This window comes from Solea solea, chromosome 8, assembly GCF_958295425.1.
Source record: "Solea solea chromosome 8, fSolSol10.1, whole genome shotgun sequence".
NCBI lineage: Eukaryota > Metazoa > Chordata > Actinopteri > Pleuronectiformes > Soleidae > Solea > Solea solea.
Window position 1 is genome coordinate 9640290 of NC_081141.1, and position 13234 is coordinate 9653523.

Consider the following 13234-nt stretch of genomic DNA (forward strand, 5'->3'; position numbering starts at 1 on the left):
CCTCACAACATCTGTAAACCCCTGTAACCACCTATCAGTACCTGTCTGTCTGCACCTGAAATCACCTATCAATACCTCACAACATCTGTAAACACCTGTCAGTACCTGTCTGTCTGCACCTGAAACCACCTATCAATACCTCACAACATCTGTAAACACCTGTCAGTGCCTGTCTGTCTGCACCTGAAACCACCTATCAGTACCTATAAGCATCTGTAAACACCTGTCAGTAGCTGTAAACACTTGTTAACACCTGTCAGTACCAGTGCTGTTACCTGGTGTCAGCAGTGTTGATTTGGTCCATCTTTAGGCTGTTGTGACGAGAGAGTTTAGGCTGAGATCGAGTACGACGAAGAGACTGTTTCAGCCGCCGGGAAAAAAAACCCTGAGGAAGAAGGTGAAGAAGAAAGTGATAAAGATGTAAAAAGTGAAGAAGAAGAAGAAGACTAGTTAAATTGTACTGTTCTCAAAGTGTTAGTGTTAGTGTTAGTGTTAGTGTTTTGATTTGATATTTTATTGAAATCGGTAATCTGTTATTTAGAATGATCTCTGAAGAAAATATTCTGACCACTGACCAATTGTCGGAACTCATGAGTCCAGTGTCAGTGTCAGATTACAGAACACTGAGTGATGCTGTGAATAAGTTGAAGCTTGTACGTACAATATCATTTTCTGATCAGGTTCACCATCTGTAGAGTTTTCTAAATGTACTCATGAAGTGAGTGCATTTACATGGCAGCTGATAACTGAGCACTTTATTAACAACACCTCCAGTTTTGTGTCAGATACATTCTACTGAAACTTGTACACATCTGTAATACTGCTGCACCTTTATGTGTAATACTTGCAGGACTGTCAGTATCGGATATTTTTACTTTTACAAGAATCAGAGGTTCTGAGGATTTCCGTCATGACATCACTTCAAACATGTTTCAGCTGTGATTTCAGTGTTTCACCTGTAGGGGAAGCTAGTCAGCTAAACAATTGCTGACAGCAGCTCAGCTCCTGTTACCATGGAAACAATGGGCAGGAGTACAGCTGAGTAAAGCTGTGTGCGTTTAATGTGTGTGTGTTTTCACCGTCACTCTGGTGGTGGGCGTGTCCACAGCAGCGCTACTGGGCATGCTCTTTTGGCGCACCCCTCTCTCAGGAACATCTGGAACATAAAGAAGTGCATCATGGGAGTGTTTGTAGTTTAATGTGTATTGTCACCAGCAAGCTGTCATGATGATAACTGGTGGTGACAGCTGTTGCCATGGTATCCAGTGACAGTCAGTGTATGTGGTTTATTTTTACAACAAATAAGTTTGAATTTCTTCATGTTAGTGTTCACACACGCTCATAAAAACACATTATTCACACTTATATACAAACACAGTCATATAAACACATTACACACGTATTTGTATTTGTTACCTCTTTAGAACCTCAATTATGAGGAACTGGTTAGGTTTAGGGCTAAGATTTGAAGTGAGGTTAGGCTAAGTTTAGGTTAAGCATTAACTGTTATGGAGGTGATAGCTGCATGAAACACACACACACACACAGACATGCACATGTGCACACACATCAGGAAGATAGCCTGCAATGATAAACTGCTTAGTGGATGCCTCAGGCAGTTGAAACCCAGCTCATACAGTATATACACATACAGTATATACATACAGTACACTATTGAGTTTAACTCATTACATGCAATATGTGTATGTAGTGCTCTTTTCTCACATAAACCTGGCATAATAGACAGATATCTCTTTTTTTAGGGTACCACTCCAGGTTTAAGAGCTCCAGGGTCATGTTATTCCTCAAGTGTAGGTTACACAAAATATTTGACAATTTAATGTATTAAAAACTTCAACGGTCAAGCATAGGAATGTACTGTATGGCAGACAGAGGGTGAAATTGGGATGTTTGAGGCATGTTTTTAGGCTTTGGTGGTTATGATGATGATGATGTATTAAAAATGAATTTTCTTGGAGGGTTTTTAAAGTTCCAGGTCAGTTGAGTGAGCAGTTGATTTAGTGAACCAGAGGAGTGGCCAGTCACATTGCCATGGCAGCTGATATCAGACATCAGATTATGAGATTATTATTGTGACATGTCACCAAGATTAACCAGACAAGATGAATCCCGCTAAAGTCAGGAAACACACAAATACAAACACACAGACACACAAGAACATTGACCCTTAAACAGCACATAATAATTATAATAATATTTATATTGTCAAAAAATATTTTTCTCACCGGTCAAGTCAAACTCAGGATCAAGTTCCATATCCATCGTCTGCGTGTTTATATGTGTGTGTTTCTGAGTGTGTGTCTCTGTCGTCTTCTTCTACGGCTGTTTAAACCCCTCGTCTTCCTTACCTTTGTGGGTGGGGCAAGCAAGTGATGAGGTCACATGCAGCGTGTATCTTAGCAGCCAGACAGTACAAGTCTCCGCCCTCTCCGCCAGAAGAAGAGGATGGAGCTTAAGATTATGAGGAAGAACATAGGAGAATAATATGGACAATATGGATCGGGGATGTGGTGAAACAGACAAAAATGTTCAAATGGAAACAGATGAGAGAATAAGTTGATTAAGTTTCTGTTTTATTTACCTCCAGGTTGTCAAGCATGAGCAACTGTGAATCTGACAGGATGCAAAACATTTTACTCCAGATGTCAGACTCCGCCTTGCGACCACATGACAGCCAATTGATGGAGGCGCTCTTCAGCTCTGTGACATCATCACAACAATCTGTCATTACATGTCAATACATGTACTACTCATACTGGGCTATAGTTGCTGAAGTTGTAGGTCAGAACTAGGAATGTTGGAACCTGAGTCAAATGCATCCCAGTTTCCACAGAACTTCATGAGTCGTTTACCAGTGGTTAATGTTAGCTTTACAGGTAGTTTCACTCAGTAGAAAGCTAATCTAGTCCACTGATCTATGCTCAAACTAGCCATCCTGAATTGTGAACTTGGAGGATGAACAAGGTGGTAAAATGGTGGCTTCTATAAAGCAAGGCCCTTGCCTTTAGCATGTATAAATCGCTTATTCTGAGGCCATTGCAACAAAATCATTTTATTTATTAAACACTTTTAGGTAGCAAATTCCTCTGCCAATAAAGCCTAAACACTGGGGTTATGGGTCAACCACAGGCTCAGATCAGACGACCCTTACATTCATCCTCAGCTCATCTACTCACCAATCACTTTCATCCAACCCAGGTGCTGACACCTGGACAGGTGTTTCACCAGCTCCTCCATGCCAACAGGATCTCCTGCAGAGAATACAGACAAATGAAGACAATTCTGGGAAATCTACAGACCATCATCACGTCCCTGTTTATCTCCTGAGACACATCTGAGGTAAGTAGGCAGGTCAGAGACAGACATGTTTCCACATTAAGTCACACAGACAGACAGGTAGACTGAAAAAAACAAACATGTAGACTCAAGACAAGTGAGCACAGTCACATGAGACGTCGAGGTGGTGACACATGTATTCACACAGATGACGTGTAGAGAAAGACATATAGAGAGACAGGTAAACTTACAGACAAGTGGATGTAGAAGCTGTCGTTCACACGGAAACCTGAACGCCTGATGATAAATGTGTGTTGTGTGTTCTTTAGCCTCTTTAATGCCTTAATTGTATTAACAGATTATCACTTGTTGCACTCTCACTGCTGCACGCACGTACACACACATACACAGGGAGATCAAAGGTCAGTGATTTTTTTTTATTCCACAGAAAGCAAAGCAGCTGATTGGTCAGCTTGACAGAGAAAGGCAAAAATACAGTCACATGATCACAACAACCATCCAACAGACCAATGGTGGCATGGTTACCATGGCTGTGAGGAGGCGCTGCAGGTTTAAAGTGACAGAGTGACAGTTTAGCGTCTCTGAGACTGTTAGCACTATTAGCACTCCTCATTTAAAACAAAAAAAATGTGTTAGCTTCAAGCTAGGCTTTGAGTTCAAAACAAACAGAAAACAACGTGGAACACTATATCATTTATTAAGGTTCATTTAACACATCTGAACAGCAAACAGCGACTGATCACTGATCAATGTCTGTGATTGGTTATCAGTTTGATGTTTGCATAGATACTGAATAGGATGATAGTGCAAGAATACAGCGGACAGGTCATTAATATAGAATTTGCTTCTCAGCCTTGATCATGACAGATGACATTTACAAAGTCCATCATTTTACTGTGGTAAAAACTGTAACATCACAGGTGAAGGACTCTGGACTGACCACATCCATTGTCTGACATCGCAACAGGTGACACGGAAACCACAGGAAGTGTGCTGTCTGACAGCCAGGGGGTGCTACAGGTAACTACAGGAGCCTCTGTCTGTTAAACAAACAGAGGTGAAGAAGGAAAATATTTGGTTTGACAGAGAAAATCTACACAACACTAGTCTGTGTGTCAATATAATACACACACTTGAATACTGAATACATATACAACACTACAAAGTGTGTGTGTGTGTGTGTGTGCGCAGGGTCTTTGGCTGTAGATGAACATTTAGTTTTCATTGAATGTTTTCTTAACAGGATCCTGATCAGCTTTGATTCCCTATTACTCCATACACACCTGACAACACACTGGTTAATAAGGACACATCTGATAGAGTGCAGTGGTACCACCCTGTCAGCTGGGATTGGCTCCAGCTCCCTCCTCTCTCAAGAGGATAAAGCGGCAGAAGATGAATGAATGAATTTATACTGATGTAGGAGTGATATCTCTCATTAATCTGACTCAGAATAGCATCTTGAGTGATCTTGAGAGATCAGTAAGTGTTCATGTATAATTTACTGCCCACTAGTGGTGGCAGTGTGCTTCTTGAATTGTCTGCAGGACTAATAAAGCCTCTATCAGTCTATCTATCCATCCATTTATTGGCTGTGGAAGCTATTTTGCTTTTCAGCCGTTCACTGCAATGTAACTACACATAACAATATTTAGCACACTCCCATATCAGCATATTCTGTACACAGTTTAACTGCTACCCATGTTCTTATTGATCATATTGATCATGTTTTTATCTGGCACATATTGCGCTGTTTCATGGTATTTTGTTAATTTTGCTTACTTTTTTATATATATATATAATTACCCATATTTTTGTAATATTTGGTACTTTTTTCTTGTAATTATATATATCTTAATATGGCATGGAGCAACTGTGTGACTACACAACTTCCTCCGGGATTAATAAATATTCTGATTCTGATCATGTGGGTATGACCATGTCATATTGACACCAACTGTCTGTCCACTGTTGGCGAAGTTAGGGTCTTAAGATAGAGGGTGTCACTTCCTGTACAGACTCTAAAGCCCTTCAATGCAAATTGTTGTTGGTGTATATATATATATATATATGTTGGGCTATATAAATAAAATTGACTTGACACTGTTCTGAGAACAGCTTTCTTGCAAGAGTGATTTTACCGTGCGCAAACTGTAATTATGAGGCAGTAAATAAGCAACTGACACTGATTTATGATTAGTGTGTACGATCTGAAGTAAGTTGACAGGTTTGTGTGGTGATGCTGTGGTGACTGGAGCAGTTAGCTCTCCATCTGTGAACTAGCAGTGCTTATACAGTACATATACAGTAAAAGCCATAGCATGCTGCAGTGGAGACATAATACTGTACATATGTCTGACAGATGTTTACAAGAACATAGAAGATTTGTGGGCACTGACTGAGACTGTGATGAGTGCGGTGGTTCAGTGGTTCGCTAAAAATTTAAAAACAAATGTCTTGTTGCCTTTAAAACATAAAAAAAAAATTGATTTGTGAACGTGCATTATAAACAGCTACCTCAGAAACAGGTGGCTGGTCAGGTGGACTGTTGTCATGGATAGAGTGCATACTTTACGCATGGTTTAACGGAGGCTGCTCGAGGCTGATCAGGAGTGCACTGAGTGGAGAAAGAGGAACCAAAGCGAGACAGGACTCCTAAACCCTGTTCCCTGTCAATGTTCTAATATGGTGTTGTCCCCTCCCACTCCAGCAGGTACTGGACCGTACCCTGAGGAGTGATACGTCGAGCCAACACCTGGTACTTCTCTCCATTGGTCAGTCTGCCCACTACTCCAAAATATGAGGAGATGGAGGAATGGAGGTTGGAGGAGTCTGAAGAGAGCTGGGAGGATTCAGAAAGAAAGTGGGAGGAGTCTGGTGACAGGTGAGCGTGGTTCGTAGCTTCTGGATCCTCCAGAATTTCAGAAAGCTCCTCACCCTCAATCTCCTCCTTGGCCTCGCTGCGATTAGCCCACTGGCTGTAGCTGTTGCTAGGTAACTTCCTCTTCCTGCTACCCACCCTCCTCCTAATTACACAGAAGCAAAAAGTTAAAAGTCAGTGGTGAATAATGTCAAACTCTTATTAAAGATGATCTGATGATACTGGTCTGGTACAGATGAAAATGCTTGAGTACACAAATCTAAGCAGCAGCTGTATACCATATCTTTAAAGTATTGTATATTATTTTCAGCCAGATAATGCTAATACTGGGTCCCCGTGGTTGCTGTCGTGGTAATCACTGTTGCCTATGCAGCAGAAAGACCTGGGTTGACGACCCGGTCAGAACAAGGGCCTCTCTGCATGGAGTTTGTATGTTCTCCTCATGTGTGGCTTTCTCTGGGTTCTATGGCTTCCACCCACAGTCCAAAAACATGTGACCTGTCCAGGGTGTACCCCGCCCTTTCGCACTATGTCAGCTGGGATCAGCACTAGAAGCCCGACAATGGAGGATAAAACGGTCGACAATGAATAAATGAATGAACGCGAATACTACACAACTAGAAATCACCTCATCTTTGCTGCTCCAAAATAGCTAGGACACCTTTCTTAAAACAAAGAGGTAATTTCTGGTAGTGTAGTTTTAGTCATATCATCCGTTTAATACTGTATATAAACAATGATATGCCATATGTAAGACTTCCTTTATGCACACAGTGCAGACTAAAGGAGGCAGTGATGAAGTTACCTGAAGTGGTAGGAGGCACTGGTTGTAGCAGAACCCGAAGTGGAGGCATCAGTGGAGTCCTGATCAATACTGACTGTAGTACTGGAAGAACTGAGTAAGAAAATAACATTGTGACATGCTGATACGCTGACACATTGATTACTGATGGATTGTGGTATATCGCTCGGCCTTACCTCTTGAGGCTCTGTAATTCATCCAGGGTGAAATCAAAGATGTTGGCCATATGGTGGTTGGACGTCCAGCTACAGGACAACTCGTTCTAAAAACATCATACATGAATAATGGTTTAGTCTCTCCTTAGACACAACATGTTAAACAGGAAGCAGAGAAGAGGAGTCATACGTTAGGGATGGCGTCTTCCAGGAGCCACTTGGACTTCCTCTTCTTTCTCTCAACTGAAGTACTGAACAGACAAACACTTCATGAGTCATGAGTCATATTAGTCAAACACATTTGACCTGACAGTCACAATGAAACTACCTGTTACGGATAACGCCTTTCTTACGTCCCCATCCCCCATCGCTTGGAGCACGCTCAGGAAAGAGCTTGGAGGGGGGATTGGGAGGAACTCGGGTCCTCAGTCGAAAAATGCACTTCCTCTTCTTTATCTCTTTCCCACACAGAAACCTGCACACAGGTGAACAGTGGTGAGTATAAGTGCTGATAAACCAGGGGAATGTACTGCAGCTGTGTGGCTCTTACTTGCTCTTGTATTTGTTCAGAGCATCCAGAAGGTGCTGCCCCCTCTCTGCTGGAGGAGTGTTAGACAGCTACACAACAAAGAAACAAATAAGGTTCTGTTAAGTACAGCAAGGTTTACTTTAGTACAGCCTGGACCAGGGGCCCGTTTCAGAAAGCAGGTTTAGTGAGAACTCTGAGTAAGTTAACCCTGAGATGAGGGAAACTCTGGTTTTTGGGTTTCACAAAGCCAGCTCAGCTTAACTCTGAGTTAGTTACCCTTTAAATTACCCACCACAGCCATTATTACAAGTCTGTAAGTCTACTTGCCTTAAGTCAGCACATATTGCCAGATGTGAATGTTTCTGATGCAGCTGGAAACACTTTAACTTCACTGTAGTTTAGAAGTGACTTTTTGATTCTAGCTGTAGAAATCTTAATGTACACGTCGAAATATAGTCATGAAATAGCGTTGAGCAAGATGTTTTAATGTAAAATAGAGTCAAAAAAGTGAGTCAGTTTTTAAGTTGGACTTTATAATGATAGGTCCATAAGTAAACTATGTTTTATTAGTTTGATCCATATTCTCATCTTCAGTTTCTGTCTCATGCATGTGTCCCCGTCAGGTTACAGCTGAATAAATATCAAATCAAATGTAACATATGGTAGGACTGCAGCATTTCAACATCCATTAATGAAGTCTGTTAAATGATGAATGAGTGGATTACACTGCATAAAATGTAATAGTGTTCATTTACTGACTCCTCTCTTCACATAAATCTCATGGTCATTGGCATGTGTGGTTATATTTCTGCTCAACTGGATTAAAATGGAGGCTGTGCTCTTTGTTTACCCGTTGCCATGGTAAATCGTAATATCAGAGTTCCACTGATGATGGCTTTTTTCATTCCCAACACACACGCTTAACTCAGAGTGAACATACTCAGAGTTGATTGAACTAATGCTGATCAGCTGTTCTGAAAGCAAAAACTCAGAGTTAAGGTTGAGTTTGTTGAACCTGTTTTCTTAAACGGGCCCCAGATTATTTCTATTTTAGCACAGTCTAGTCCAGTTTTAATAAAGTTTTGTCAAATTAGTTAGTTCAAACCTGTCAGGTTCAGATTTAGTTCAGTACAGTCAAATCCAGGTTTAGTTGAGTCTGGTCCAGGATTACTTTAGCACAGACTGGTCCAAGATTGATTTTACACAGTCTGGTCCAGGTCCAGGTTTAGCACAGTCTGTTCTAGATTCAGATTTAAAACATTGTGGTCTAATTGTGCAGCACAGGTTATTACCTTCCCAAGCTGTAAACATTCCCAGTTTGCAGAGACGAAAGCAAGGATCTCGTCAAGCTCAAAGTACTTCTTCTTGCTGCTGACTGACAGGTTGTAGAGAACCAAGTGAACCAGATCGACCCACCGCAGAGACAGCCGACGAACGTACTCTGATCCTTTATTACACACCGAACACAGGAAGAGGTAAAACCTGAGAGGGAACAGAACAATAAGAAACTTTCTTCAGGAAAACATTAGAGCAGATAGGAGTCCCACTGGCTTACCTGTCTCCAAACATCATGGACTCCTGCAGACACTGGGTGCAGGCTTCATGAAACCACTGCTGACACCTGAAGCACTGCAGCATCTTCAGGTACCACCTACAAACACAGTACATGATCACAGAGTGTGACGGATGGTGCACAGAAGATGAAGTTTTTTTTTGCACTACTGATTTTTGTGTGATTCACACCATGGTATTCACCATGATTGTGTATGTCACTTAATTACACAAAATATTCACTATGAATTAACCTTGAATCTGATTGATCAAACTTACTCTCCAGGGCCTCCACAGTAACAATAACACTGCTGTTGATTGGTTCGGTGCTGGGAGTCCCAGTCCAGGGAATCCAAGTCATATAGCAGCACCTGCTTCATGGTTGACAGTGCTTTGGCTATAGGACCTTTCTTAAGAGCGCCCCCTTTCTGTGGGAAGACAGAGACAGGCACATTTGCATTTACCCAAATCACGGCTCTAATGTTGGATTGTATCAGTGTGGGCCTGTGTATTACAGCATGTCAGTGTATTTATACCCTGACAGCCAGAGCAAAGACACATCGTCTACAGAACCAAGGACTGAGACTGTTGCTGCCTTCTACAGGAGGAACATGGCACTGCTGGTGGAAACCTGAAAGACAGACAGATAGTGTTATTAACTCAACGTGAAACTGTTTTATGACAACTCAGCTGTAAATGAATGACAATATCGCTAACTTAAAGGTATAGTTCAAAAGCATTTTTGAAGTGTGGCTGTGAGATTCTGACACACGGCCAATTCTCTGCTCCAAGGAGAACCAGTTTGAGACAGGCAATCTCTTTCTCTCTTAATTTATTTGGCCATGAGATAACTTTTCCTGATTAAATACTAAAAGGTGTGCCACTCTGTGAACCACTCACTCTCCCACACCAAAGTCCATGGCAAAAAAACAGTGATTTTAGCTCACAGGGACACGGAACTACTGATTTTAAACACTGAAATCATAATATAACACATTTTAACTCACAGATAGATGTAAAGGTGGATCAACACCTCCTGTGTGCTGCGATAAGTGAGCAGTGAGAAATGCAGCAAACATAAAATAGCGTACAATTAAGCTGGCATAGATTTTATTAGTGGAGTCTCTTGTTAAGTGGCTGTTTATGTGCCTGTCGTGTTTAAAGTGCATGAGGTTCCCACAGTGCTGTCAGTGTTGACTCTGCACCTGTACATCACACAAACCCACTTCAAAAAACCTGAACGATCGTAGCACTGATTAAAAAAAAATTCAAAAATTCAATTATAATTTATGGGAAACATATATAAATTAAAATACTATACATAGTGTCTTAAGGTTCAAACATGAATTCTCTCTTGTGAACCACAGATGAAACTATAGACACTTAAGACACAATAAGCACATATATGCATTAAAATAAAAGCAAAAGACCAAACTGAACAGTCATCAAGTCTATTAAAATTATGCAGAACAAATATCTTATGTGTATTATTATAGTGCTGCTTGTCTGTTTTACTCAGTCACAACATCACTTTGACTGTCCACAGGGATGTTGTGAGTAAAACAGACAGTTGAACCAGTGCAACTGTTTTGCAGCCTGTTTTTATTCCCACTCTTGCTTGGTTTTCCTGCTCATTTCCTCACCAATGCCACACTTTCCACAGATGAGGATCTGGTTGTTTTGGTTTGATTGGCTGTCAGAGTTTAGCTCCACCCCCCGACATACAGAGCAGCGAGGCTCCTCCCCCGGCACACCAGCTGCAATGCGATTGGAGAGAACGAGACAAATGTGACACAATGTGATGGTGAACTTTTTTTTTTTTTTTTCATGGCAGCCTTCCACATAAATCCTGAGGAACCAAGATGATTCACTGAAGCGAGTTGGACTGAGACTGGTTACGGGCAGCATCAGGTGTTGCTGTACTACACTGTGGACCTGTTGCCTTGCTTTACTTGCATTCTGTGTGGTAGAAGCTGAGAAATGTGTCGGCACTAGTCATTCAATTCACATTTATGTATTTTCGAACAGTACACTTCCCATACAGAGCTCTCAGAATACGTCAATCTCCCTGTTTCCAGTGTTTTTGCTTTGTTTTTCTCTGACCGAATGTGGCACATAATGGCAGACACTGTCTGTCAGTTTGTCCATGTATTGTCCTTGTCGTGTCTCCTTTTTCTGTTTTAAGTGTAATTACACAGAGAGCAAAATCCCTGTATGTGCACTCCTACTTGGCCAATAAAGCTGATTCTGATTCATAAATTTACAAGTGATCATGTACCTGATTATGAGACATGGTCTGAACGTAACCAGAGAATCTCACTCTCACCATGTTGGATGTCCTTCCAGAGGACCCAAAACTTGGAGTTATCCTCAAATGTGACAAAGCAGCTCTGCCGGGGGGGACTCAGCTGTTCAAATATAATGCAGAGATTTATGACAACCAATCACAACACAGAGATTTGTGTTTTATATTGTGTGTGTGTGTGTGTGTTACCCTCTGTATCTTGCCCAGGTAGTAAAGTCCATCTGACCAATGACAGAGGACAAACTGTCCAACACTCAGACTACAATCCTCCTCCTGTTCCCCGTCCTCCAGGCCCTTCCCCCTGAGACATGCACCACTCTGGGACATCTGAGGCTCCAGACCACAGAAGGCTTCAACCACGTCCTCAAACATCCTGCAGAGAGAGACAAACAGTTACACAGACAGACAGGTGGTAAGTTGTTGTGTGCCCACAAGTATTCCTGGTCTTCTCTGAGGACACCAAACATACAGTATGTGACCATGCACAACTTGTCTCTTTACACAGAGACAGGTTTTCAGGCAGACAGGTCACTAGTCAGTAAGACACACAGTAGTTGATTAGTGCAGTTACATTGATAGTCAGACTCTTTTTTGAACCTCTGATAGAGAGAGAGAGAGAGAGAGACAAATAGCCAGAGAGACAGACAGGTAGTCAGTTGGTGGTGAGTCATCTCTGAACTGTCAGGGGGATTTTGACAGATGGAGCATGCTCAGTATGTCCTCCACTAACTACCAGCAGATCACATGAACCAGGTTAATATAACTAGTAACTAATTACAGTTAGTTCACTGAACACACACGCACACCGTTAGTCCGTTAATAGTCCGTCAATTAAACGGTAATAACGATATTCACTCTGCTGTAATATAACTATACTATAACTGTGGATAAACCGTTATCACCGTGCACTTCACCAGACTCAGCAGCAGCATCGGGTCTGCACACCGTGTCAATAATCTGACCCGAGTTCATTTCACCGTGTAAACCGACACAGATTGAGAACCGTCTTACCTCCTCTGGCCCGGTCCTCTAAAACACAGACAGGCTGTTGATCCGCCCGACAAACAGACAAACGGTCTGAGTGTCTGTGTATCCGTGTCCTCGATGTCTGTCTCTGCTGGCGCTGAACTTCAAACTTCCACCGTCGCCATTTTTCACTTTTCCCGCGAATCACAGAGGGAGTGTTTTTTTTTTTTTTTTTTTATCATTTACATAAGCCCCGTCATCATCATCGTCCTGACGTCATCGCTGGAAGTTCTGCCCCATTCACCTCATTCAAGTCCATTCTTTTCTTTCTTCACAGATTTATCTGACACGCATCATGATCATCATCATCATCATCAACATCAACAACAATAAAATAATAATAATCTGCATAAAGATGTATGTATTTTTAATAATATATATTAGTAAGACATAATTATGCGATACTAAGTCATAATTTCATTGAATCTCATCAATGACGTAGCTTCTCATAATTATGTGATATAATCTCAAAATTACGACTTAGAATCTCATAATTATGACTTGGGTATACATAACTTTCTTTTTTCCCAGAAATGGCCTATCATAAATCTGTGATCATCTCTTTATATTTGTTTAATATTCAAATCTATTAGATTTAGAAGTGAAGTGATAATATTTTAACTTTAATTAGAAATCATATAAAAAACTGTTAAATGTTGACAACTTC

The 13234-nt window shown here is 41.3% G+C and overlaps 2 protein-coding genes across 2 annotated transcripts in view; both read right to left on the reverse strand.

Moving 5' to 3' along the window:
• The window catches only part of LOC131464275 (disabled homolog 2-interacting protein-like), a 13707-nt gene extending 10056 nt beyond the window's left edge, over positions 1–3651 (reverse strand). The window contains 6 exon segments of the mRNA XM_058636680.1: positions 276–385; positions 1080–1156; positions 2370–2472; positions 2603–2721; positions 3198–3272; positions 3549–3651. Coding sequence (XP_058492663.1) covers positions 276–385; positions 1080–1156; positions 2370–2472; positions 2603–2721; positions 3198–3258 — 470 coding nt within the window. The 5' untranslated portion in view covers positions 3259–3272; positions 3549–3651.
• A 68-nt stretch (positions 3652–3719) lies between these two features.
• Positions 3720–12732, reverse strand: phf19 (PHD finger protein 19). The gene is made up of 14 exons (XM_058636696.1): positions 12553–12732; positions 11731–11914; positions 11563–11644; positions 10880–10993; positions 9773–9867; positions 9516–9664; positions 9241–9336; positions 8978–9167; positions 7707–7774; positions 7485–7631; positions 7347–7407; positions 7178–7263; positions 7005–7094; positions 3720–6344 (listed from the first exon to the last, which is right to left on the reverse strand). The coding sequence occupies exons 2-14, from the start codon at positions 11911–11913 to the stop codon at positions 5999–6001; spliced, it is 1707 nt and encodes a 568-aa protein (XP_058492679.1). The 5' UTR covers position 11914; positions 12553–12732; the 3' UTR covers positions 3720–5998.
• Between the last annotated feature and the right edge of the window lie 502 nt (positions 12733–13234).

Coding starts and splice junctions, on each gene's coding strand:
- phf19 (XM_058636696.1), bottom strand. CDS start 11,913: ATGTTTGAGGACGTGGTTGAAGCCTTCTGTGGTCTGGAGCCTCAGATG. Junction 11,645..11,730: donor ACCTGGGCAAGATACAGAGG/GTAACACACACA, acceptor ATATTTGAACAG/CTGAGTCCCCCCCGGCAGAG. Junction 10,994..11,562: donor CTGGAAGGACATCCAACATG/GTGAGAGTGAGA, acceptor ATCGCATTGCAG/CTGGTGTGCCGGGGGAGGAG.